Genomic DNA, 27,692 nt, shown 5'->3' with positions numbered 1-27,692 from the left:
CAGGTCCACCTTTAAAGTCACTGCCATCCTTTTGGGCGAAATGAATGGGGGTTGGTAGAGGCACTGATTTTACCTTGAGTGCCTTGAAAGTGGCTTCATTGATCAAAGAGCGGGCACATCCCGAGTCTATAAGAGCTTTAACTCGTAACTGGGGTCCCTTGCTATGATGTTGTAATTCCACATCCACATATACAGTCTCTCCCACTTCACTCACCTTTACAGGAGCCTTGGGTTTGGCAGAAACGTCTGCGGAGGTCTGCAGGGCCGCTCCACTCACTGCAGACCCAGTCCGTTTTTTGACAGATCCAGGGGAGACTCCAGGTTCAAGGCGGAATCCCAGTAGCGGTCCTCATTCGACGATGCTGAACCATCCCCCGTTGGGGCAACTGTAATCCGGGACCCCGACGGGCCAATTGTAATCCGGGACCCCAATGGGTCCGCTGGCGAAATCTCGTGTTCCGGCTCCTCGACATGGAGGGTTGGGCGCTCTCCGCCCCGGTGCGGCACTGCGATCCGTCGCAGAGCTTCTCCTCTGAGCACGTCCCCTTCCGCGGGGTGTCCCCTCCAGGCGGGGAGCGGGAGTTGGCTGCTCCGGACGAGACGGGCAGGCCGCAGCAAAATGACCAATGCCACCGCAAACAAGGCAGGCTCCCCTCTGAAAACGCAACACTCGGTCTTGCGCGGGTTGAGCCGGCCTCCGCGGGACGGGAGCCGCAGCTTTTGGATGGGCTTTCTGGTTTGCTCCCTCCTTGGCTCGATGTCAGGCCAAGGGTATGAACTGGCGGCGGCTCTCAACTTCTTCTGCCAGTAGGATCCACTCCTCCAGGGTGGCTAGATCCCGTTGCATGTAAGCCCAGTTCAATATCTCGGGATGCAAGGCTTCACGGAAATAATGCACCCGAGTAGCCTCAGTCTAATCCACTATCTTAATTGCTAGTCGTTGAAACTCATCAGCAAAGTCTCTGACTGAAGAGGATCCTTGATGGAGCTGAAGGAGGGCGACTTTGGCCTTCTCCCCTTGGAACGGGTCTTCAAACCGTCGCCGTAACACTCGCATAAACTCGTTAAGCGAACGGATGGATCAGGCCCATGTGTCGAACTGAAGGACCATCCAATCCACGGCCTTTCCCACCAAGAGCGAGGAGACGAACCGAACCCTATTTTCCGTGGGAAAGTGGTGCCCCTGTTCCCTCATATAACTGTCCACTTGGTGCAGAAAACAGGGTAATGTCTCCACGGAGCCATCATAAGTCACTCATAGACAGGGTTGATTCCACTGCACAACTGGGATCGCCGGAGGAGGTGCCGGAGGCTGTCCAGGGAGTGGTTGGGCCGGCGGCGCCAGGGCGGCTGGACCAGTCGTGCTGGGGGCGCTTGCGGTGGCAGTGCTGGCGGTGGCACTTGCGGTGGCGCCGCCGGAGTCGTTTGAGTGCGCTGTAGACGGTCGTATTCCCGCATCAGTACATCCATTTGGTCTTGCACACGAGCCAAGCGGTCCGTTAAGTCCCGGTTTAGGAACCGTAGATGAACCTCCTCTTGAGATGCCTCGGTGCGGCGGGCTTGACTGACACGAAAGTTGGTATTCCATTTGTCCCCCTCACTGTAAAAATCCTCCTCATCCGAATATTCCAGCACGTCGGAAGAGAAGGCGAGCCGTTGTCTGCGCGTCGCCTCCCGGGGCAGACCACGATCCGGTGAAAAGGAAGGGAAATACTGTCCCAGTCCTCTGGACCCCTTCGCGCGCACATCGGTTCCTGCCGCTGCTCGCGCCCGAGCAGCAGCCGCATCGGCCAAACGTTGTTCCTCCGCTCGCTTTTGGTCAGCAAGGGCTTGATCCGCCTTGAGTTTGGCGGCGGCAGCCATTGTCACGATCGGTAGGGCATCACGTTGCAATCTCCTTGGATTGGCCCAACAGCGGCTGAACCTGGGCAGCTAGATCCGTTGAGGCAGAGCCAAACTCAGGGACCAGTAGCTTCTCGACCTCGGCCACCGTTGTCGTGGTCGGTGGCAAGTCCAGGAGGACCATAACCGTCCTGGCCACCACGTTCTGAGCTTCCCGTTGGCACCAAACGGGATTGGGAACGGTTGACAGGATATCTCCCCCTACAGCTCCCACCATAGTGGAAAACTCCGCGGGGCCCTGGATTGTGACCGCTGGCGTACGTGGTAACTCACGGAGGGTGAGCTCCGCCAACAATCGAATCAAAGTGGCTAGGTCCTCTTGCGCCAGTCAGACTTCTTCGAGTAAACTGTCCAGTTGCTGAAGGTCGTCCTGGGCAAGCTGATCGGCGTCCGAAGACTTCCAGGGGAACGCCGTGGCCAGACGACGCCACTGGTCACTTACGAAACCAACAAGCCGGGTAGTCTCCGCATCAGCCTGTAGCGTTTCTTCCAAAACGTCCTGCAACAAAGCGGGATCCTCGTCTTGCAGGCCACGTTGTGGAGACGAGTTTCCTGGCGAACCCTCCAGGGCTCCAGCCACAGTCTAGGCACCCGGGGAGCACGTCCTCTGCTCCACCCGAGGCCCCGGCGATCCCCTTAGGGCTCCAGCCAGGGACTTGAGTCCAGGTACAAAAGGTAAGAAGGAGATAAGTGCCGTAATGTAAGCACTTGCCCCGTGACAATCCCACAAACAACATCCACAGACAAGTAGTCCAAAAGAGAGTTGATTTATTGGAGAATCCACAGGTTAACAGTAGCTAGGAATCAAGACGGCACTTATGAGAACTAAAAGCTTGGTGCTGGGTATAAATGAAAGAACACAGAATAACACAGGAAACCATGGCAACCCCCCTCCCACCGGAATAAGTTCCCACGAAGTTCAGAGTCAAAATACATAGTTGGCAGTTGACCGTTGGTGAGGCTGACCTTGGGCAGCACCTGGTGAAAGAACAACATTCTCTGTCAGACTATGCCTGGCATTCTCTGTACATCGCCCAGGCTAGGCCTGTCACTCTCATCCAATTTTATACCTTTTTATTTGCCAAGTATATACACTGAACACATATTTGGGATAAATCTACAGACAGATATTTGGGATAAATGTATAGATAGGTAGAACAGCACAGAATACTAAAAATAAAACACTTTTGCTAACTAGCTATATTTATATTAGATAAGCATCTCTCCTTCTTGAGAAATGGATGATACCTTTCCTCCCCAGCAACAGCATGTAGTTGCATGACTAAAGCAGCACAAAGACAAGATGAAAACTTGTACCTGTAGATGGGGGTTTTATTTGGGGGCCAAACAGAAAATAGGGTTGTTGCCTTCCAGGGTTTTATTGTTGATAGGTGTCCTGGGTTGCCTACCTCCTGGGCAGCCTACCTCCTGGGCCCAACCCGGGCCTTCTACACAAACCCCAACTCACCGGGGATGCTCAGGAGGCACTGGCAAGGCCTGGGGCGCAAGATGCGTCTGCGCCAGGCCCCAGAGGGGAGTGCCTGGAGAAAGAAGCTCCGCAGTGCAGCAGGATGCAAGGCGGGCCCAGATGGTGAGGTGAGGCAGCGGGGCAAGCCAGACCTGGCTGCAGCGCCCGCCCCAGTCAGGAGAAGCCGGGGGTGGGCCAAGACGATCACCCCGAGACTCAAACTGCGCCGCCCAGCAGGTAAGGCCGGGGCAATGGCAAGCAGCACAGCCTGTCCTCGGAGGGGACTTTGAGCAAGGGGAGGCCGAGCAGCCGTCAGAGGGCCACAGCCCTGTATAGGCTCTCTGGACAAGGCTAGGGCCAAGACAGGTGAGGAGCTATACCAGCCCCACAGGATATAAATAGGGGCAAGCGGAGGCCAAGGAGGATTCTGGCTTCCAGATAGCCAGAGGTAAACTTGCCGTCAGGCCAAGCTGGCAGCCATGGAGGGGGAGGAAAGTTCTGACTCCGATTCCGGCTGGTCTGAGGCCAAGGAGGCATCTCTAAGTCAGCCCAGCAGCGGGAAAGACTTCTCTGGCCCGGCGCCTATGGGGTCACAGCCTCACAAAGAGATTTCCTTACAACAACCTCTCCATCCCACCCTCTTCCTCCCTTCAGCCCTGGAGTAGGCAAAAGCCTTAACTGGCTGCCATCACTCTGGTTCCAGGTCTTGATTGGGTAGGGCCCAGATCACCCTTCCCGTTCCCAGATAACTCTCTTTTCAGTCAGGGCTTGCCCTACTGAATGGCAGAATATGAGGCATGAAGAACTCATGCAGAGTGAACAAAAATATTAGTTTTGAAAGCCAGAGGGGTTTGAGATAAGGGAGAAAGGAGGTGAAAACGGCTAGGAATTGGGTTAAATAAGGTAAAGGCTGAGGTAGATACAAGCAGGAAAGGCTGAAATTGTAGAAAGTTAGAACGGAGTGAAGTAGGGTTGCCAACCTCCAGGTAATGGCTGGAGATCTCCTGCTATTACAACTGATCTCCAGCCAATAGAGATCAGTTCCCAGGGAGAAAATGGCCACTTTGGCAATTGGACTCTATGGCATTGAAGTCCCTTCCCAAACCCCGCCCTCCTCAGGCTCCACCCCAAAAACTTCCCGCTGGTTGTGAAGAGGGACCTGGCAACCCTAGAGTGAAAGGAAGGTGAAATCTTTAATCTAAGGTAAAATCGCTGAGCAGAGCTGCTAGTCAAGCTTGCACTCCCTGGTGACAGGAAGAAACTGAGGGGATCGATTCCCACTTTACTAACAGGAAGCGGAACTTCCTTCTGCCTCCCCGGGCATGCGGCGAGAATCATCCAAGATTGAAGATGCCCTTCCCTCCGAGGAGAACAGAAGAATTAACACAGGATACACTACAAACAGACAAGGCAAAATGTCCGGGGAAAGGAACCCAAGCTGGAAAACAATGAAGTTCCCTGACATGACTGTCTTACTTGATTCCCAATTTTGTTTCAGTGCTTGATCCACTTCAGGTCAGACTCACCCCCATCATGGGGTGTGGAACAAAGTTCCACCAAATGCAGCCTCACTGCTACCCTGCATCAGAGTGTGAACATACTCCTTTCCTGTGCAGAGTCTTATACGCTCTTTGTCAAAGTTCTACCTTCTCATCAGTGATTGGCTCCAGCTTTTCCTCCATCCAATCCTCAGGCCTGGAGGGTGTCTGGAAAACGTAGGTCGGCAGGAAAATTGATAGCAATGCCTAATACCTGTGTGTGACGGGAAGGCCATCCTGAGGCCTCTCTTCCCCTCATCCTCAGGCATAGGATCATTACAGCCTAACCTACCTCACAGCATAGTTGTGAGGATAAAACAAAGGAAAACGGTATATGCTACTTTGGTTCCCCACTGGGAGGAAAAGCAGGGTATAAATATCTAAATAAATAAAAAGGAAATGTTGCACATGGTGTATTTTTACAAGCACCTGAACTAGTTTTTAGTATCCCAGTAGCCAGGATAACAAAACAAATCTGTTTTAGTTCTAAATATCCTATAACTAGAGGCAACTCCTGCAGAAGGCCAGATATTTAATAAGGCGTATACCAATGACCAGGAGCCCCGTGGCGCTGAGTGGTAAGCTGCAGTACTGCAGTCCAAGCTCTGCTCACGACTTGAGTTCGATCCAGACGGAAATCGGTTTCAGGTAGCTGGCTCAAGGTTGACTCGGCCTTCCATCCTTCCAAGGTCGGTGAAATGAATACCCAGCTTGCTGGGGGTAAAGGAAAGATGACTGGGGAAGGCACTGGCAAACCACCCCATAAACAAAGTCTGCCTAGTAAACGTCGGGATGTGATGTCACCCCATGGGTCAGGAATGACCCGGTGCTTGCACAGGGGACCTTTACCTTACCTTTTATACAAACGACCATAGGGGCCTATAAATGCTTTCTGGTATTATCCAAAAGAACCTGATGGCATGGCTTCATAATTTTTGAATGTGGGGGGTTGCCAATGTCCACTGCAGAGCCCATGCCCCCCCCCAAAGCCACGTCTAAATTCTTGAAAACAGAATGGGGTATACTGGGGGAGGGGGGAGCTGGGGAATGTAGCCAGAAGGGGAAATCAATAGAAATCACCTCTACATTTTTTTTACTACAGTATCCAAATTACTGGTAGGATTGAGAATGATTCCCTAAAATACCAAAGCAGGATGACTGCAAAGTCTCCAACTCTAAGTCCTATGGTCTCTAATAATACATCAGGGCAATAAACTTCATCTAGCTGTTGTACTATTAATTATTACAAAATGGAGACGAGGCAGAAGTATGGCAGGAAACAAAAAGCAGGGTCAGAATACAACGTATCTTCTTTATTACTAACACGAGCTACAGAACTCAGCATTGATTTGGAATGAGAACAAGTGTCACTGGTACCCTGATTTTTACACTATCCAATAGAGTAAGTCCTTGCTCATGGACTCTTCATCTTTGCAGAGTTGAATAGCAGCATTTCCTGCATGCTTCTGATGCTCTGCATAGAGGCCAGAAACACATCTGCCTTTCATCAGTATTACTGATCATGTGCACCAAGCCAGCTGACATTGCCTAATATCAACAGAACTGTAACAGAACTGTCGCGAAGGCTGCTAGGATTCTCAACACTCCTGCTCAACAGGTTATTACCTCTGGATTTACTGTTGGGACTAAAACTCCTGAGCCTGTTTTATTTTGTTTCCAGTTTCAATGTAAAATTGTCATTTTTTCAGACTTAAACCAGGTGAAGGTATTACTATTTTCTAGATAAGTTTTCATTGCAACAGAGTTGAATCCTGACTATCAGCCTACTGCGTATTGCTCAATGCAGATCCTCCCTGCATTTCCATTCCCCCAGCAGCTCCTTCTGATCATAAATAGTTGAACACAGGACTCATGAGTACAAGAAGCCATGCATATCCTAGATATGCAGTGAGAAAGAGGAAATCAGTCAAAATCACCCCTCTTCTACCAACAAAAACTTTGAAACAGTTTGGAAGTAAATGTATATCTTAGGAAACAGTTCAATGAAAATCTGAAACTAAGGTCTTAATAAATAGTCACATTCACCAAGAAACATATCTTAGTAAAACAGACACCAAATGTCTTAACCATACCTGTGATTTGGCATGATATCTGAATTGACAAACCATAGTTATAGCCACTGCTTCCTTTTTGGAAGAAACAGGAATGCTGAGCAGATGGTCAATGAAAGACACAAAAGTAATTATAATGCACAGTTTGCATGACTTGTGGAAGTTCAAGCCATTAGTGAAAACTATCATTCAGTCTGAACTGAGCTCACCTGTTTACACACAATGCACACAAGAAGCTGCACTAACTCTAAAAGTGATATTAAGTGTCAAGAACAAGCTTGAACATAAAGTATTCTTTACTGTCAGTCTTTTTTCTTTAACATGCTAGAATATAGAAAAGATCTTGTATTTAATTTCTTAAATTTAACATTAAGCCATTATTCCACTGATATACAGAAATTCCTACTACAGAGTGAAGAGTGTTTTAATTATTAAAATGCAGTCAAGAATTCATGATCATGTGTCTTTATGAACACTTTGCATGTTAATGCAAGATACTGCAAACTAGGTCACAATAATTTTTCTTTCAGTATTTTTTTCATATCAATGTTTTCACTTTTGTTTACAAAAGAGCAGGTGAGAGTCTCCAAGGATCCCCAAAATACTGATTCCCTCTGGGCACATCCTCAGACGAACCAGACCCATTGCAAGCATCACATGAAATCATAATATAACTTGCTGACTTCATGAACCTGAGGCAACTTTTCCCACTACTTCAGCACTCCTAGTTTATCTCCTATTGGCAGCCATGCAGTAGAATATTAAAAAGTTACTAAATTTTGTGAATTCTTCAGGAAGGACACTGAACTGCTCAGAAGAAATGAGTTTTAAAATATTTTCAAGTTTTTTTGGGGGGGTGGGAATCAAACCATACTAAACATTTGAATACTAAGGATAAATATTAGAACACTCAGAGTAAAGGGATTGTCACGCTGTTAAAATCTAGTAATCAAGTTCCATGTTCTATTTGACAAGATGCATTCTTAGTTTTTTAACAGCTTATTTTCTAGACTTCTGCGCTGCCAAAGTTGTCTATTGTACTCAAACATACTGTGTGTGCTCGCATTGTTAACTGTAAATTTGCCGCATAATACAAAGGATTAAAAAGATAAAGGTCCCATGTTCAAGCACCTGACCCATGGGGTGACATCACATCCCGACGTTTCCTAGGCAGACTTTGTTTACGGGGTGGTTTGCCAGTGCCTTCCCCAGTCATCTTCCCTTTACCCCCAGCAAGCTGGGTACTCATTTCACCGACCTCGGAAGGATGAAAGACTGAGTCAACCTTGAGCCAGCTACCTGAAACCGACTTCCGTCAGGATCGAACTCAGGTTGTGAGCAGAGCTTGGACTGCAGTACTGCAGCTTACCTGTGAGAGATCCCTTCTCTCTGAGTTTACTTCTCCAAATCAAATGTTCAGACGTTGATAAAGAAACAAAGGATTTATTGAAGACATCAGGAGATGAGACAGGCACAGGTAGCAAGTTGCAAGTGAGGGGCTAATCGGGTTTACAGAATATATTGACTCCAGGGCACTGGGGCACTGGGGTTCACACTTATTGTTATGGGAAGTTACAAGCTTGGCATAATACAAAACATCAGACGAGTCCCAGGAAGTCTGGTGAAGCTATCACACTTCCAAGGCCGCATCGGCCTGAGGGAGTACTGACAGGAAGAACAGCGGGGGGGAAGATACTTGGGGCAATCAGGCCTGGCGCCTGAGACCAGAAGGTGTGAACTGCTTTTACGAGTTCACTGATAAGCAGGTGATGGGAAGCAGAGACACATAGACAGAGACCCTCACATTCTGCCCCCCTTAAGGCCCCCCTCCGGGGTCCTCGAGAGGGCGAGGCTTATCGGGATAAGCGAGGTGGAATTCTCGGACCAAGCGAGGGGCCGCCATGTGGGGTGCGGCCACCCACTCGTCGTGAGCGGACCCAAGGTTTTTCCAACGAACAAAGTAAAACAGTTTCCCTTTCTTCCATTTGGAATCTAAAACCTTGGATATTTCCAGATGGGTATCCCCTCCTACCACAGTAGGAATCTCATGTTCGGGAGGGGGGTGGAACTGGGGAGCTGCCACATAAGGTTTGAGGAGACTTATATGAAAGACGGGATGGACTCCCTTGAGGGTCTTTGGGAGTTCCAGTTCCACGGTAACCTCGTTGATTACTCTGGTAATGGGGAAAGGTCCCACATAACGGTCGCTCAGTTTTTTGCAGGGACGAAGAGAGCGGAGGTTTTTGGTGGACAGATAGACTTGCTCCCCCACCTTTAGTTCCCATCCCGGAGACCGGTGTTTGTCTGCCTGTTCCTTGTACTTGCTTTTTGCCTTCTCAAGACTTTTGAGCAGCCATGGCCAGGTAGATTTAACTACCTGAATCCACTCCTGAAGATCAGGGGTGGCTTGGAGCTCTGGCGTGACGGGGGCGGAACCGAAAGGACCGAATTCCGTCCCGTATATTACTTGGAAGGGACTAAAGCCGGTAGAGGAATGAGGCGCATTGTTGTACGCATATTCGGCGAATGGCAGCAGGTCGACCCAGTCGTCCTGGTGGAAATTTACATAGCAATGCAAATAACATTCTACCACCGCGTTTACTCGTTCCGTTTGACCATCCGTCTGGGGGTGATAGGCGGAAGACAGGCCCTGTTCCTCCACCCCCATGAGCTTTAGGAAGGCTCGCCAGAATTTGGCAACAAACTGGACCCCCCGGTCGGAGAGGACCTTCCTCGGGATCGAGTGTAGCCTGAGGACATGTGTGACGAATAGTTTAGCCAAGCCCTGGGCTGAAGGAAGCCCTGCACATGGAACGAAATGGACCTGTTTGGAAAAAAGGTCCGTGATTACCCAGAGAACCGTTTTTCCCCGACTAGGAGGTAGGTCGGTGATAAAATCCATGGCTATGACTTCCCAGGGACGGGAGGGGTTCTCAAGCGGTTTGAGAAGCCCTGGGGGTTTTCCCATCCGTTTCTTAGCTGTGGCGCAAGTGGGGCAGCTGCGCACATACAGCTCCACATCAGCTCTCATACCGGGCCACCAGAACTGCCTCCGTACCAGGTGAAGCGTTTTTATGAAACCAAAATGACCCGCCAACCTGGCACCATGTACAAGTCCCAATACCTCTTTGCGAAGGGAGGATGGGACATATAGTTTTCCCCCTTGCACCCACCAAGTGTTGGTTCGTTCCAAGCCAGTGGGGAGGAGATGGTGCTCCTCCTCCTGTAAGGAAGCGTCCCGGAGCCGCTGTTGGAAGGCTTCCGGGATACCTTTGAGCGTAGGGGGGGTCTCTGGTCGATGGGCTTGGGACCGGGTAGTGACGGCTAAGCTTGGGACCTCCCCACGCTGCTCGGGAGTGAACAGGGAATCAACAGGGCGATCGAAATCGTTGCGATACTGGGGAAGTCGTGACAAAGCGTCGGCTAGGGCATTTTCCTTGCCAGGGACATGTTTGAGAGTGAACCGGAATTTAGCGAAAAATTGGGCCCACCGAATTTGTTTGGCGTTGAGAGCCTTTCTAGCTCCCTTGAGAGCCTCAAGATTCTTGTGATCGGTACACACTTCAAACGGCAGTTCGGCACCTTCTAAGAAGTGTCTCCATATGGTGAGGGCATGTTTGACCGCCGCCGCCTCCTTCTCCCAAATAGCCCAGTTGATTTCGGACTGGGAAAACTTTTTGGAGAAGTAGGCGCATGGTCTCAACCGCCCCCCTTCATCCCTCTGCAATAGGGCCCCGCCCATGGCCACATCCGAGGCATCCACTTGCACCACGAAAGGCTTGGTGCAATCTGGGTGAGCCAAAACGGGTTCGGATGAAAAAAGCAGCTTTAAACGTTCAAAAGCTTGCTGGCACTGGGGGGACCATTGCAAACGGGCTGAGGGTAGCGCGGCGCTAGCCCCCTTGTCCTTGGTACGCAACAGGGCAGTGAGGGGAAGCGCAACCTGGGCAAAGTTAGGAATGAAGTTCCGGTAAAAGTTGGCGAACCCCAAAAACTGCTGAAGCTGGCGGCGAGTAGTGGGGGGTTCCCAATCCCGCACCGCCTGGACCTTTGCGGGGTCCATTTCTAACCCTTGGTGGGAAATCACGTACCCAAGAAAAGTAATGGAAGGTTGGTGGAACTCACATTTGGACACCTTAGCATACAGTTTGTGCTCCCGCAGCCGCTGGAGCACTTCTCGCACTAGGCGCACATGTTCTTCCATGGTTTCAGAGTAAATAAGGATGTCATCGAGAAACACCACCACCCCCCGAAACAGCAAATCATGCAAAACCTCATTAATTAATTGCATAAACACACTGGGAGCCCCCGAAAGTCCGAACGGCATGACTAGGTACTCAAACATTCCAAAACAGCTGGAAAAGGCTGTTTTGAATTCGTCTCCTTCTTTAATGCGAATGCGGTGGTATGCTTCCACTAAGTCCAGTTTGGTGAAGATTCGGCCCTCCTTTAATTGTGCTAGAAGGTCGGGAATAAGAGGGAGAGGGTAAGCGTTAGACTGGGTAACGGCGTTTAGCCTACGAAAGTCAATACACAGTCTTAAATCTCCCGTCTTTTTCTTCACAAAGAAGGCCGGGGCCGAATAAGGAGCCTTGGAAGGGCGTATGAAACCTCTCGCCAAGTTGGCATCCAGATAGTCCCGTAACACCGCCTTTTCACTAGGGCTCATGGGGTAGACCTTCCCCTTAGACAGTTTGCCTTCCCCCACTATTTCGATGGCACAGTCCGTTTCTCTGTGGGGGGGTAACTCGTCACATTCCCTAACATCAAAGACGTCCGCAAACTGCGAGTATTCGGTGGGCAGTTGAGGAGGAACGGTGGCTGGGGGGGGAAACCCTACTACTGCGGCGGCCGGAGTCCGGACAACCCGTTCCTTATCATGTAACCCACAGGGGTTTTCGGGAAACGAGAGCACCCGTTTAACCCAGTCGATGGAAGGGTTGTGTCCCCGTAGCCAGTTCATCCCTAACACCACAGGGGTTACAATAGGGGCAATGGTAAAATACAAGCGTTCCCAATGTTCTCCCACGGACATAATCACGGCTGCAGTTCTGTGGGTCACCGGGCCCCGTTTAAAATCACTCCCGTCCATTTGGGAAAAGCGGAGAGGTCCCGGAAGCCGCTTGCGCCGGACCCCCAGTTTCTTGGCAGTTTCCTCGCTAATCATGGTGCGGGCACACCCCGAGTCAACCAAGGCGGGGAATTCTAAACTGGGACCCCCTTTCGGTAGGGATAGGTGAACACGCACATACACATTGTCCTCTTGGGCGCTTACCATCGGTGGAGCTCCTTGCACAACGACAGGGGCGGTCTGCTGCGGAGCCCCCTCTACAGCAGACCGACGGCGTTTTTTGCCGGCTGTTCCCACTCCTCCTCCTCGCTGGAAGAGGGGGAAGGAGTGGTGGCGGTCGGGGACCCGTCCGAATCAAAAGTAGTATTTGTAATCCGGGACCCCGTTGGGCCGGTAGAAGTGGAGGCCCCGTCCTGGGGGCGCGCATGGAGAGCGGAGGGTGCGCCGGAACGTCGGCCCGGTGGTCCGCTCCTGCGGCGGGGTTGGTCCTCGGCAGCCGCCTTCTGCGGTTCGGTCGGGGCTTGGCGTGGGGGGTTGGGACGGCCCGCACGAGAGGGGCATTGCGACGCAAAGTGTCCCTTACCTCCGCAGGTCAGGCAGACACCGGTCTCAAATCGCTTGCGGCGTTCAGCGGCTGAGGGACCCCCGCTGCCCCCCAGTCGGAAGTCTCGGCCCCGGTCGCTTCGGGGTCTCGGGTCTCGTCCGATGCGTTGTTTGGACAAGGTCAGGAGTTGTTTGCGATTCTCTATGTCGGCAGCGTGACGAACCCAACCTTCCACGTCCGGGGGGTTCCCTTGCATGAAGGCCCAATGTTGGAGGTCTGGGTTGAGGCCCTCCCTGAAACACTGTACCAAAGTGGCTTCACTCCAGTCTAGGATTCGGCTGGCCAGTGACTGGAACTCACTTGCATACTGCGCCACCGACTTGGTCCCTTGGCGCAGTTGCATCAGGGAGGCTTTAGCCCGCTCACCCAGAGTCGGGTCCTCAAAGCGGTTGCGGAGTGCTACCATAAACTCGTCCAGTGTTCGCAGCACCGGCGAGCGGAGTTCATACTGCAACACCATCCAGGCGGCCGCCTCCCCTTGCAGTAAGGAAGCCACGTACTGCACTCGGGACTCCTCGGAAGTGAAGGTTCGGCCCTGTTCTCGCATAAAAATGTCCACTTGGACCATGAAAAAGGTCAACTGGTCCCCTGAACCGTCATACGTGACTTTCAGGTCCCGACGGGACGGGAGGCTAGGAGGCGCGGGAGGGGCTGCCGGTGCTCCGTCCGGGATGTTGCCGGCAGGCGGTTGCACTTTCAGCGCGTCCAGGGCCGCTGCCATCTCACCCATCACACGCTGCATGGTCTCCATCTGCTCCTGCATAGCTTGGCGATCCTCCTGCCACTGCTTGCGTTCCTCTTCCATCAGGGCCTCCTTGCGCGCCGGGTCCCCTTCAAGTCCCGTGCTGGGGAAGGCCAAACGGCGATCCTTCGCCGCGGTTCGGGAGAGAGACCAACCCTTGGGGGAGTCCAGCCAATTGTTAAAAAGTCCTCGGGGACGTCCGTCCCGGCCTTGGTCGGGGATGGGATCCCTAGGCTTCTTTGGCTTGGCACCCTCCTCCTTGGGGTCCGGTTTCTCCGGCACCACCGGTTCGTCCGGTGCGTCAGGGGTAGTAGGGGTGTTTTCCTCGTCGCCTGGCATTCTGTCCCAAAAGGTACAGCAGCAGTTCGAGAGGCAAAGACTTGCAACTTAATGTGAGAGATCCCTTCTCTCTGAGTTTACTTCTCCAAATCAAATGTTCAGACGTTGATAAAGAAACAAAGGATTTATTGAAGACATCAGGAGATGAGACAGGCACAGGTAGCAAGTTGCAAGTGAGGGGCTAATCGGGTTTACAGAATATATTGACTCCAGGGCACTGGGGCACTGGGGTTCACACTTATTGTTATGGGAAGTTACAAGCTTGGCATAATACAAAACATCAGACGAGTCCCAGGAAGTCTGGTGAAGCTATCACACTTCCAAGGCCGCATCGGCCTGAGGGAGTACTGACAGGAAGAACAGCGGGGGGGGGAGATACTTGGGGCAGTCAGGCCTGGCGCCTGAGACCAGAAGGTGTGAACTGCTTTTACGAGTTCACTGATAAGCAGGTGATGGGAAGCAGAGACACATAGACAGAGACCCTCACATTACCACTCTGCACCACGGGGCTCTTATAACACAAAGGTTTAACCAAACAATAATTTTAGTGCTAGATATTCCAGACATTTATTTCAATCACAGTAAAATAATCTTAATCTCATACTATAGAAACATACTTGAAGAATCTTCCATGATAAACTTGTCAACAAAATTCTTATTTCAGTCTACATATAAATCAAAATTCTTATTTCAGTCTACAGAAAACTTTTCCAAATTAAGTCCATGTACCACAAGTAAATGTAAATCCACGATGATACACACTTTAAAACCTCATGTTCCCAATGTTGCCAGTGTACTTAATCAGACAGCTCATCTTAAATCCCATAAATCAGGTTTAGTTCCAACAAACAGACTGGAGAACACAAGAAGTTGCCTGATACTGAATCAGACCATCAGTACATCAAGGTCAGTATTGCCTGCACAACTTGTGACTCTCCAAGAAACTACATTCAGCTGACCAGTCATGTATTTCAGTCAGCAAATAATTTTCTTTTTTTCAGTCCCAATTAAGTGGCAACCAACAAAAGAGTTACTGAGCCCCTGATGGGCACTATACTTAGCAAAAGACCGCATTTGACTCTGAGGTCGCCAGTTCTGTTCTCTTCTAGCAAGTACTTTGTGTTTACACTACATTCTACATTTTTCTGTGCTTGCACATAACTTGTGTAGTGCACTATAGGTTGCAGTCAAAAAAGTACAGGACCAAAGTACTTTCTACTCATAGATTTATACCTCTTCATCAGAATAAGCACTTCCCATGCAACACCTGAGCAACACCTGAGTAACACTGTTTAAGATTAAACAATCTCCAATTCTTACCGTTCTCTGTTGAATTTTAGGGAGTGCAGTATAGCGGGCCTCTTCTGACGCAAGTTCCATAAGTGTACGGTATCATCAGCCAAGGCACTCACAAGGGCTCCCTTAGAAGAACAGAAAGGTTTGCAAAAGAATTTAAAACTCAGTTATATATCTCAAAAGAGCAATATTTTATTGTTAGTAAACTATAGATAATAATAATGTATCAATTATCCTTTCTCCTATTGATAGTCCACAGACCAATACTAAGATCTAGCACAATAGGTCCACAATTTACAAAAAAATAAATACCCTACAACTCACTGTATAATTGGTTACCAATGTTTTCTATTTGCAGACCCAAAAAAAGGATGTCAGTACTTTACAAAGTCCCTGAGGCTACTTAGCTTAATACACATTTCAAGTATAGCCAGTTGCACTAAATAAGTTACCTTCTCAAGTTTTAAATACATTAACCCAAAATGTAACTTGACCAATTTATACAAAATAGCACTGTGTGTGACAAACTCACTAACCTCATTTATCAGGAACTGAAGCTGGATTACAGCTGCTCCACTGTCATGCTGGCAGTAGCATTCAACTCCTGGCCGACCAAAACTATCATTAATTTCATTAAGGAATAATAACTGCCATTGGAAACAAAGAAAGTTCTGCAATATATCTAGTTCTTAACATGGCCTCACCAGTGCATCCAGAGGCAGGAGCCATGGGAAATGGGTGTAGAAAGTTTCTTGCCCCGTCATGCACTAAACCTAAAAGCAGAATTCCTAGTCCTCATAGCAAATGTGATATATAGTAGAGGTGTGCATTTGGATATTCATGAACTAAAAAGATGCCCAAAATAGCCTGTTTTGTTTTGGGTTGGGAATACCCAAGATAAACAAAAACCACTTGCAAATTAGGGGGAAACTATTTTTTTTCTCCTGAGATTGAGGAGTGTTTGGGGTTAGTGAATGCAGCAAGAGGCAGAGCACCATGGTAAGAGGAAGAAAGAGAGAGCATGTCACCGTGTTATGGGCACCTGAAAGCTCTAGGCTACCTGGTACACCAGGCAAGGTGTGCAGGACTGGGGCAATTGTGCAGGGATGAACCACTGTTGTATAGCCAGAGACAAAATGGGGTATCCTGGCATCCATCTTGTGTACCTAGCTACAGAACTGACCGGGCAAGTTCAGGCTTGTTTTACTGTTTCCCCTTGGGAGGACACCAGGTACTACCTGGAAACAAAAGGACAAAAGCAAGCCTTCTTCAGCATTTGTTTAGACAACTCCTGCAGCCGATAAGACAAACCTCAATAATCTCATCAGAGACAAAACTCCATTCAGAGAATCAGGAATGGACACAAATAAACCCAAGTTTCTACACCACCAGGAACCAAGTTTTCTGACTCATTCTATCCTTCCCCTGACAGATATTTTCCCAGACCTCACCCTCATCTGGAAATCCATAGCCGCTATTTAGGAATACTTAACCCAAGTACCCAAACATTATTTCTGATCTACCTCACCTCCTGTCATTTTCTTACTAAAACTTCTAAGATCATCAAGAGTAATCATGCCTTTGTCCACCAGTCTATCAGTGACTTCATACTGTCCCAGGATACATTCTCGGGTATAAATATCTCCCTGTTCACCATGGCAAATTGCGAACTCTTTCCTTGGATCCAAAACGTGAGCCCTATACTAGCATGTACAGTTTTCCTTCGCTTTCCTTATGAGAAATGCTGGTCATTACTCATTTCCATGCAGCTGCCTCTCTCTGGACCACACTTCCCATATCGGTAAATATACTTTCCCCCTGGGAACCACTAATCCTTGTGTCCATCCCCTCATACCTTTATTTTCCTAGTTCTTGTATGTATCAGGATTTGTGTGTTTTCCTGTGTGTATGCAAATTTGATTATTTTTAATAGAACCCTTAACATTGATAAAAGCGCCTTTATTGGGAACCTTTTCCCCTGATGTGCTCATCTGTGTAAAAATAGGTTTAAAGATCCCGATGTCAATCTCCTGCTAAAGCTCTACCAGTCTCCTAGCAAATTTCCCCATTGATCTCAATGAAGGTAGTCTACTGCCCAGTGACAACAGCAGAAGTTTAAAGGGATGCTTAAAGGGCCAAAACAACATTGATACTACCGACCAGCTAAGGTGTATTCACTCTCTCCCTCGCAGCTCCTGCTGCCTTTGAGGGAGAGCAGGAGCCCACAGCTAGACTGGCTGCCACTGCCATGGCTCTTATTTATATTTCTATGCCACCTCTTCAGAGTTCTGCTTAAGGTGGCTTACTATTAAAACTATACCACAGTATTAAAAACAAGCTGTTGTGCTACATCCCTTCAAACCTCTACTGTCCATCAGCTGGTAGACCTAGCCTCCAAGCGTGGATGCCAAGTCTACCACCTGTTGATTCCAAAGGTCAGCAGACCAAAGGTCTACCACCTAAGAATTTAAAGTTAAAAGGTCCACAGCACCATCGGTGCCACAACCCAGCAGGGGTACACATGCGCTCTCCCTCCTCCCATACCATTCCTGGTCCCTTGAGGTGTGGGAAATTCTGTGCACCAAAAATCACATTTTTAAGCACATGATTTTGAAGAGCTGATACTCCTGAACCCAAACAATGTTCCCAAAGCACATTTCCAGAGCAGTATCAACACTCCTGAAATTTTGGGATAATGAAAATCATGACCTTTCTAAAACCCCTAAACTAAATTAAAACAAAACTTGAAGTGCACACCCCTTCTGCGTAGTATTTAAGAAGCTTGTGCACCATTACTTACATTTATGAAAATCTCCACAGATGGAAACAGTTTACATGAAATTAAAAGTACTTCAATAAAATGACTGCAGAATTAACACAAATCTGTAGTTTGTGTTAAAATGTTTAACAGTTAAGCCCACTGTTTCTAACACCAGTAGCTGTGGCAATCCTTGAAAGTCTCACCTCTCCTCCAGTGCTCTGAACCAATTTTTGTGATTTAGCCTCATGCTAATCCATGTGATTGTCAGCCAAACAGAGCCCATGAAACTCCACTGGATTGCAGGGGGTGAGCCAGCCTGAGCTTAAGTAGGATGAAGAAAACTTTTTCTTCTTTGGGGCGTGATTTAGTGACTCTGGAAAGGGTGTAAGCTTAGCCAGGTTTTTTGTTAGGGTTTGGGGGTCAGCTTAGGGAAGAAAGCTTATTTTAGTATGACAAATAAGCACCCTGTTAAGGGTCCATCCTTCCTAACCAGTATGTGTACGTTCTGTGGAAAGGTGCTCTGTGTGGGAAAAGAGCAGCCTTGAACCTGTTGAGGTAACTGACAAGAGAGGGGGAATCAAATCTCCTTTCAGGGTTTATTTACTTCACTTGAGAGCCAGTTTTACTATACATATTGAAGTCATCCACACATAATATTTACCTTATTAAATACCAAACCTATCTCACAGGGTTATTGCGAGGATAAAAATGGAAGAGACTGTTGGAGGAGGGGCAGGATAAAAATACACTAAAAGGAAGACACTGAGAGCAATTGCTGAACACAACAGCAGAGAAGGCCTTGATGCTGTGCTTCTGGATTATTCAAAAGCATTGGGTATAATAGGGAATGGAACACCAGTCTAGATGGACCCATGTAGCAGGGCTGCTTTTATCATTCTTAAAGACATCCCTCATTAAATGGGGTGATTACACCTACGCATGTCCTAAATTTTGCACAGTGTTGACTGATATAATGGCATTAAAATGCTAACTGTTTTTTCATGCTGCTCTATGATTCCATATAAGAAAACTTTTGAAAGAGTTGTGTAAAAAGTTCAGTAACAGATAAGTGGGAGAAGTTTTTCACAATGGGTGTCTGGCAGAAGCTGGCATTGTGAAAAAGAGGTTGAAATGTAAAACACTAACTTTATGAGCTTATACTTTTAGTGCAATGCTGTCCATAATCTTCTTAGAAATAAGTCCCATTACCCTCAATAGGGCCATGACCTGGACAGCCCAGGCTAGCCTAATCTTGTCATATCTCAGAAGCTAAGGAGTGTCGACCCTGACAACTATTTAGATGGAAGACCTCCAAGGAATACCAGGGTTGTGACACGGAGGCATGCAATGGCAAACCCCTCTGAACGTGTCTTGCCTTGAAAACCCCACCAGGGATCGCCATATGTCAGGTGTGACTTGATGGCAAAAACAAATCCTCAAAGGAGCTTATTCCCCAGGAAAGTAAGCATATGATTGCAGTATTAGACAAGCATCACAGCCATGAATAGAAGTGCTGTTTCTAGAGATTATTTATTTGGATAAATTGAACTCTTATGCACCCTACAGTTTTCCAGTTGTGTTATCACTATGGTAATAGTCTTTCCATCTCTGCCTGACTTTGACTACATATTTGTAACCACTTTTGACATGACAGAACCACCTGGTGATTTTTTTACCCTTTCAATTTCATCTGCTGAAGTATCCATGCTGTACTACCTTTAGAATCAGATTTTTTTAATCGTATATAGCCATTTGACACCACAATTTACTAAAACAAACAATAATACAAATACAATGGATTAACAAATAAAATATTAAAACAGATATTGAAATATACTAAAACATTTCGATTTAAAAGATAAGTAGCTGCTCCTTTCGATACCACATTAAATCTTATTTTCTTTGCTGTAAAAGCAAAGAGACTCCATGATGCATATGCATGAATATCAGATAACTGAAATACAATTTTCTCCACATATGAGTTTGTATTAATACCGGATAATATTCCTGCCAAAAAAATTAGCCTTGGGGCCAGCATACAATGGGCAAAATAGGATGAAGTGAGGTAAGTCCTCCAGAGTTGAGAATCCACAAATACAGACACATTGATCCCTTACAAAGAAAAACAAAGTTATGTACTAAGGGTGACAAAATATCAACCTGCTTACTTTGACAATCAGACCTAAATATGTACAAGACTTATCAAACTGTCATTCTAACCTCCTCCTACAACATTATGAGAAAGCAAGTTATCTTGCTTACTGACTTCAGTAGGGCTTCTGTGAAGAACGGGTTTGTAGAAATTATCTGTCTTGCTTGTTCTGTCTGTATTTAAGTATCCACAGATCAGGACATATTGAGAATTATATTGATGCATAAAAATAATCACATGAACACCACTATCATTATCACCACACCTGTGTTATTTTAATGTCCAAAGGGTAACTGTATTTCTGTATCTCAAATTTTTCATCTATACATGCCACAATTATCTTTAACCTACAGCAAGCCAATATATTCAACCATTTTGGAATGACTAGCTCAGTCACAGATGCATGATCTGTTCAGAAAATTCCTGGATCTAAAACTGTCTTGTTTTGAATTAATTACAGTTTTCAAGATTCACATTGGCCTATATCCAGCCACACAGTTACAAAGACTTAACAGCACGTTTGTTTTCTTAGTAAGGAATAACAGTTCACATCAGTTCTTCTCTCCCACTGCAGACCTCTAATTTTCCTCCTATACTGTTCATAGGCGTCTGCTGATCCCAGGACTAGCCTTTCAATCGGCTGCAGCAGGAGGAGGGAAATCAGTAGAAACTGCCACCCTTTCTTCAGAAAACTTGTGTCTTCAAATCTGTAAGGGTGGAATCAGGTCAGTAGCTTTGGATTCGTCCTTTAAACCAATTCCAAGATTCCGGATGGGATGCCAGCCATAATGTCATTTCATGTATCCATATTCACAAGCATCCAAAATCAGTACAAGCAGCATAAGACATTTTCAGGAAGCATGATTGCAATCCCTAATAATTCACTAACTTGCTTGTCATATCAAGCAATAATACTGAACCTGTAAAATGGAATACTATGTTCTTATATGTAAAACTTAAATTTACTGTTAAGATGACACACAAAGTTACTACAGATACATAGTACCCACTGTAAACCACGCTGGTGTTATTAGATCCAAAAACCATTTTAGCATATATTGCTGCCAACTGGTTTATGAAAATATCAAACCAGATGTGGACAATCTGTAGAGCATCAACAAGGGAAATAAATTAAAGGCATTCAATTTCCAGCTTCCATCATGTTTGAATGTATAACAGTTCTGATATGCAAAGATGGTTCGTAAACAAAAACAAGAAAATAGATATACCAAGGGAATTTCTTTACTGTGTTCAGGAAAATCTTTTTCATGGCACCAATCGAGTGTAGAAGTTCTAAACTTCCAACTTTGTAGAAATTTGCCTTGATATTTCAGAGGCTACTAGTTCACTTTTGAACTTTCTCGGATGCTGTTCAAACACAATCTTTCTTATATCTTAATATCCATATTGTACTTTTTGCCAATGCTTATTGAACTAATTAGAAACTACAATTTGTTTTGATTTTTAACTTAAATTATATTTTTATAAAATACACAATGGATGAGGACTTTCATTATGCAAATCTCATGTACTTTGATAGGGTTCGAGAAAGTATCAATGGACTAATATTCATAGACTAAACAAGAATGTCTAAGAAAATAAACAGATTTTAAGATTTACATCAAAGGAAGCTGAGGACAAAAAGAGAATTATGCTGTTCATTAAAATATAATAGTACTACCGTGAAAATTAATTTACTGACCACAGAATTTTTTTCCTGATAAAATGTATCAAGTTACAACCCATTCCTGAAGAGAGGGGTGGAGCCACATAGGAGTCGGCATGACCCTTACACCAGCATCGATGCCACTTGTGCCATGCCAACTGGCACAGATGCCAGCTGGTGCTACCTCCCACCGGTGTTTTCCCAGTGTATCTCCCCACACTGGCATCTGGGGGGCATTCCCGGGGGCAGAGCTGCCTTCTTAAGCTCTTTCGGGCCAGAAACATGCCATTTTGCAGGCATTCAGTTACGCCTACAAAATTGTGGCGCAGCCCTGTGGAACTTTACAGGGAGTTCCACTGTTTTTTCCCCTAAAATATGCTCCCCCCCCTTTTTTTTCAGCTTGCTGCATTGGCAGCAAGCCACACTGGAGACAGCATAGCTGTGCTGCCTTTGGCCACCACCTTACCACCAACCCCCCTAAGGAATGGGCTGTTAGACTAAAATTGGGTGTGTATGTGCAAAGGAAATGTAAAATTTCCAGAAATTTTGAAGCCACAGAGGGGAAAAAGAATGATTCAGGGGAACAAATTTGGGGGGAAACTGAAATATATGCAATATTTATTGTTCTATCAAACCTAATTTTCCTGCTTTAACAACATAAGATATATCAATTGTAACTTACTTAGCATAAGAATATAAGAAAGGCCCTGCTGGATCAGACCAAGGCCCATCAAGTCCAGCAGTCTGTTCACACAGTGGCCAACCAGGTGCCTCCAGGAAGCCACCAACAAGACGAGTGCAGCAGCACCATCCTGCCTGTGTTCCACCGCACCCAAAATAATAGGCATGCTCCTCTGATACTAGAGAGAATAGGTATGCAGCATGACTAATATCCATTTGAACTAACAGCCATGAATACCCCTCTCCTCCATATGTCCACTCCCCTCTTAAAGCCTTCAAAGCTGGCAGCCATCACCACATCCTGGGGCAGGGAGTTCCACAATTTAACTATGCGTTGTGTGAAAAAATACTAATATTTCACATGTAATATTTCACATATTAATGGAATTTAAATGTTATAAATGCTGTGTCAGCTCTTGACCCATCGAACCAGAAATCACCACAGAGACAATCAGATTCCAAGAAGATGGCTTTACTGGTCATTTAGGCAATACAGTGCATGAAAGGCAGGGTGACAGCTATGAGTTAGCTGTCCGTTATTTGGCTTTAAGAAGCATAGAAATGGCGGGAGATTATAGAACATAAACAGAGCAACAGTTCCCAGGATTTGTGTTCCCAGGACGTCAAACAGCTTTGGTATGTGTAATCGTCCTTGAGTCTGAGTAGTGCAGTAGAGAAACGAAAGTAAACATAGAAACCGAGATACAGGCCTGACATCCTGCTCCCCTTAAGACCCCCTCCCATCCGGAAAGGGGACTGGTTTGTCTGGGTAGGCTGTGTGGAAGGCGTTGACGAGTTTGGGGGCGGAGACATCTCGTGCGCGAACCCACTCGTCATAGGCAGGGGGGAAGTGCTTCCAGCGGATCAAGTATTGCAAGGTCCCATGATGTATACGGGAATCTAGGACTTTGGAAACTTCGAAATGTTCCTCCCCTCCCACCATTACGGGTTGCTCGGGAGGCGGCTCTGGGTGCCATTGCGAGGAAGCAACATGAGGTTTTAGGAGGCTGATATGGAAAACAGGGTGAACACGCCTCAGAGTCTTGGGGAGAGACAGCTCTACTGTGACTGGATTTATGAGACGGGTAATTGGAAATGGGCCAATGTATTTGGCACTGAGTTTGTGGCAAGGACGGGTGGAACGTAGGTTCTTTGTGGAAAGATATACCAGGTCACCCACTTGCACGTTCGGACTGGGGGAACAATGTTTATCCGCTTGCGCCTTGTACTTGCGCTTGGCTCGGTCCAGGTTGCTAACTAGCCAGGGCCATGTTGTACGGAGGGTGTATGCCCACGAGGCAATATCAGAATCCCCCTCCCCCTCGGATCCTTCTATAGGGGCGAGAGGACCGAAATCTTGTCCATACACTGCATAGAAGGGGCTGAAACCAGCAGATTGATGAACAGCATTATTGTAGGCATATTCCGCAAAAGGTAACAGTTCTACCCAGTCATTTTGGTGGTAATTGACATAACAGCGCAAATAACATTCTAATACAGCATTGACACGTTCGGTTTGACCATCCGTTTGGGGATGGTATGCACTAGATAATCCCTGCTCTACCCCCACCAGCTTAAGAAAAGCTTTCCAAAACTTAGCAACGAAACTACTTCCGCGGTCGCAGATTATTTTGCGCGGAAACGAATGTAGTCTGAAGACATGTGACACGAATAGGCGGGCTAACTTCTGAGCGGAAGGGATCCCCGCACATGGAACCAAATGTATTTGCTTGGAAAATAAGTCAGTGATTACCCATAGTACAGTTTTTCCCCCACTGAGAGGGAGATCCGTCATAAAATCCATAGCGATCACCTCCCAGGGTTTGCTGGAAATTTCAAGTGGTTGCAGTAGCCCTGGGGGTTTGCCTTGAGATCGTTTGACTGTGGCGCAAACCGGACAGCTGCGAATAAATGAGTCGATATCAGAACGCATCCCCCCCACCAGAATTGTCTGCGCATTAGGTGGAGGGTTTTCAGGAACCCAAAGTGTCCAGCCGTTTTTACTCCGTGAGCTAAACGCAAGACTTCTTTTTGTAGCGTTTTGGGCACATACAATTTCAAATCTTTATACCAGCAACCCCCTTGTTCGATTACACCCGGAGGCAGGGTTTGAGCAGGGTTTGAGCATTGCGCCCGAAGGGAGTCTAAGAAGGAATCGGAGATGGGAACCCCCCCTTTTTTGCGGTAGTAGAAGGATCAGAGACGGGGGTGGATGGGGGGGAAGCGCTTACGTGCGGTGTCGTGTCGGGTGCAGACTGCTCGGCAGGCGGCTTGAGTGCAGATGGCTGGGCGGCCGGTTGGGTCGGAAGGTTGGGTGCGTCGGCCATCGATTGTTTCCCCTGTGGGGGCAGAGTCTGGGATCAGATCTGCATAGCCAGCACGGGTAGGGCTCCTCTTTGCGCGAGCGTAAATAATCTGTTGGCCGATCGAGTTTCACCGGGTACGGAGGCAATCGGGAGAGAGCATCAGCGAGTACATTTTGTTTTCCAGGTACATGTTTCAGGACAAAACGAAACTGAGCAAAGAAGTCCGCCCAACGCTGTTGTTTTGCGGACAATTTATGGGTCCCCGTGAGGGCAGCTAGGTTCTTGTGATCTGTCCAGACTTCGAATGTGACTTTAGATCCTTCTAGGAATTGCCACCATAGAGTAAGCGCATGGTGAACCGCTGATGCCTCTTTCTCCCAAATGGGCCAGTTCAATTGGGAGTGCGCAAACTTCTTTGAGAAGTAAGCGCAGGGATGAAGGAGACCATTAGCTCCTCTCTGGAGAAGCGCTCCTCCCATCGCCACATCGGAGGCATTGACTTGCACAATGAACATTTGGTTTGGGTGCCGTAGCACGGGTTCCGAAGTGAAAAGGCGTTTGAGGGCTACAAAGGCGGCTTAGCACTGATCAGTCCACAGTATCTTGGCGGAGGGTAAGGTAGCAGAGCTTCCTTTGCCCTTCGTTTTCAGAAGGTCGGTGATGGGCAGCGCCACTTGGGCGAAGTTAGGGATAAATTAGCAAAGAAATTAGCAAAGCCCAGAAATTGTTGTACTTGCTTGCGAGTGGAGGGAGGGGCCCAATCGAGAACAGATTGGACTTTAGCTGGGTCCATGCTAAGGCCATGGTGGGAGATTATATATCCCAAGAAAGTTATTTTGCTTTGATGAAATTCGCACAGCCAATTTTGCAAAGAGCTGGTGGCTGCGCAGGCGTTGCAGAACTTCCCGGACCAGAGTGACGTGCTCTTCCATAGTTTTCGAATAAATAAGGATGTCATCCAAATAAACCACCACCCCGTGGTACAGTAAATCATGTAGGATTTCGTTGATGAGCTGCATGAAGACCCCCGGGGCCCCTTTTAACCCGAAGGGCATCACGAGGAATTCAAACATTCCAAAACAGCTGGAGAAGGCAGTGAGGGGTTCGTCCCCCTCGCGGATACGGACGCGGTAGTAAGCTTCTACTAGGTCCAATTTGGAGAATATACATCCCTCTTGTAACTGTCCCAAAATATCCAAAATCAATGGTATGGGGTAGGCGTTGGTTTGGGTAACTGCGTTGAGCTTTCGAAAGTCAATGCATAGACGCAGGTCGCCCTCCTTTTTTCGGACAAAGAACGCAGGAGCAGAGTTAGGAGCGTTCGATGGTCGGATGAACCCCCGAGCAAGATTTTTACCCAAAAAGTCCCGAAGCACAGTGCGCTCGGAAGCGCTCATAGGGTAAATCTTGCTTTTGGTCAGTGTGCAGTCCTTCACTACTTCAATTGCACAGTCTGTGGCACGGTGGGGTGGTAAGGCATCGCATTCTTTAATGTCAAAGACATCGGCAAAGTCTTGGTATGCATCGGGCAGGGACGGCGGCGATGGGGTATCAGAAGTCAATGCCGGAGCGGGTGGAGCCAGCACCGCGACGTGCTGTCGGTGCTGTTCACATTTGGAACTGGTAAAGGAGATAGTGTTCGTCTCCCAATCTATATTGGGACTATGACCTTTAATCCAATTAATTCCTAGGACCACCTCGAATCGGATAGGGGCTATGGTAAAGTCTATTTGCTCCCAGTGGGAGCCAATACCCATCGCCACTCCTTTAGTGCGATGATCCACTGGGCCCCCCTTGAAATGGCTGCCGTCCATTTGGGCAAATTGGACGGGGGCTGGTAAAGCTTCAGACTTGACTTTGAGTGCTGCAAATGTGGTCTCACTAATTAAAGTGCGACCGCAACCAGAGCCAATGAGTGCCTTCACAGGTAGTTGGGGACCCCCTTTGTAATGTTGTAAAACTGCGTCCACATAAACGGTGGTGTCCACCTCTTTCACCTTAGTGGGAGCTTTCGGTGTAGCAGGAAATTCTGCAGGGGTCTGTGGTGACGCTCCACTCACCACAGACCGAAGCCGTTTTTTGACAAATCAAGGGGGGTTTCCAGGTTCAAAGCTGGAGGGTTCCACGAGTTGTCTTCATCAGAAGAAGGAAAGCTGTCCCCCAATGGGGCACTTGTAATCCGGGACCCGGCGGGGTCGTTCGATGTGGATAGGTTGGTCGAGTCCTCAGCGTGAAGTGCAGAGGGTGTGGGTCTTCCCGGCGCTGCGCTGCGGGTGGCCGCAGTGCCTCTGCGTTGAGGTCGTCCTCGAGCTCGGGTTGGCATGCTGGGGCGAGAGGTATCTGGGCGTTGGGGGCAAACTGCCGCAAAGTGGCCCAGTTCCCCACAGGTGAGGGAAGCTCCCCTTTGAAACCGTGTTTCGCGGTCCTGAGATGGGCGTGCGGGCTTCCGCAGGTTGGATAGTGGCGCCTTGGACTGGGGTTTTTGGACACTTTTCTCCCTGTTTCTTTGGCGGACGAGGGAAATAAAGCGCCGACGGCTTTCCACCTCCTCGGCTAATAGAATCCAATTCTCGAGGGTGTCGGGGTCACCCCGCATATACGACCAGTTCAGAATGTCAGGGTGCAAGGCTTCCCTGAAATAGTGAATTAGGGTGGCTTCGGCCAGTCCACAATTCTACTTGCTAGTCTCTGGAATTCGTCGGCAAATTCTCGGACTGGTGTAGAGCCTTGTCTGAGTTGTAGAAGCTCTGCTTTGGCTCGTTCCCCCACAAAGGGGTCTTCAAATCTCCTCCGCAAGGCAGTCATGAAATTATTGAGGGAACGAATAGAGCGGGACCGTGTGTCGAACTGGAGCACCATCCAGTCGGCTGCTTTGCCTGTCAAAAGGGAAGCCACGTAGCGGACTCGGCTGTCTTCTGTAGGGAAGAACTGTCCTTGTTCTCGCATATAACTGTCCACTTGATGCAAGAAGCAGGGTAGAGTTTCGAGCGATCCATCGTAGGTCGTTTTTAGTTTGAGCTGTTTCCAGGGACCAGGCATGGGTGGTCCCGGCTGCACAGGTGCCCCGGGAGCGGGTGCTCCGGGGACCAAGGGT

The 27,692-nt window shown here is 47.9% G+C and overlaps 1 protein-coding gene across 2 annotated transcripts in view; it reads right to left on the bottom strand.

The window, feature by feature from the left end:
- The window catches only part of STXBP5 (syntaxin binding protein 5), a 210,609-nt gene that overhangs the window by 157,051 nt on the left and 25,866 nt on the right, over positions 1–27,692 (bottom strand). For both annotated transcript variants that reach the window (XM_056852557.1, XM_056852558.1), the window contains exons 3-4: positions 15,569–15,650; positions 15,057–15,157 (exon numbers count right to left, since the gene is read on the bottom strand). In XM_056852557.1, the coding sequence (XP_056708535.1) occupies positions 15,057–15,157; positions 15,569–15,650 (183 nt within the window). The remainder of the gene's footprint in view (positions 1–15,056; positions 15,158–15,568; positions 15,651–27,692) is intronic.

This window comes from Euleptes europaea, chromosome 7 (genome assembly GCF_029931775.1).
Source record: "Euleptes europaea isolate rEulEur1 chromosome 7, rEulEur1.hap1, whole genome shotgun sequence".
Classification (NCBI taxonomy): domain Eukaryota; kingdom Metazoa; phylum Chordata; class Lepidosauria; order Squamata; family Sphaerodactylidae; genus Euleptes; species Euleptes europaea.
Note: the sequence above shows the minus strand (reverse complement) of the source record. Positions and strands in the feature narration are given on the sequence as shown.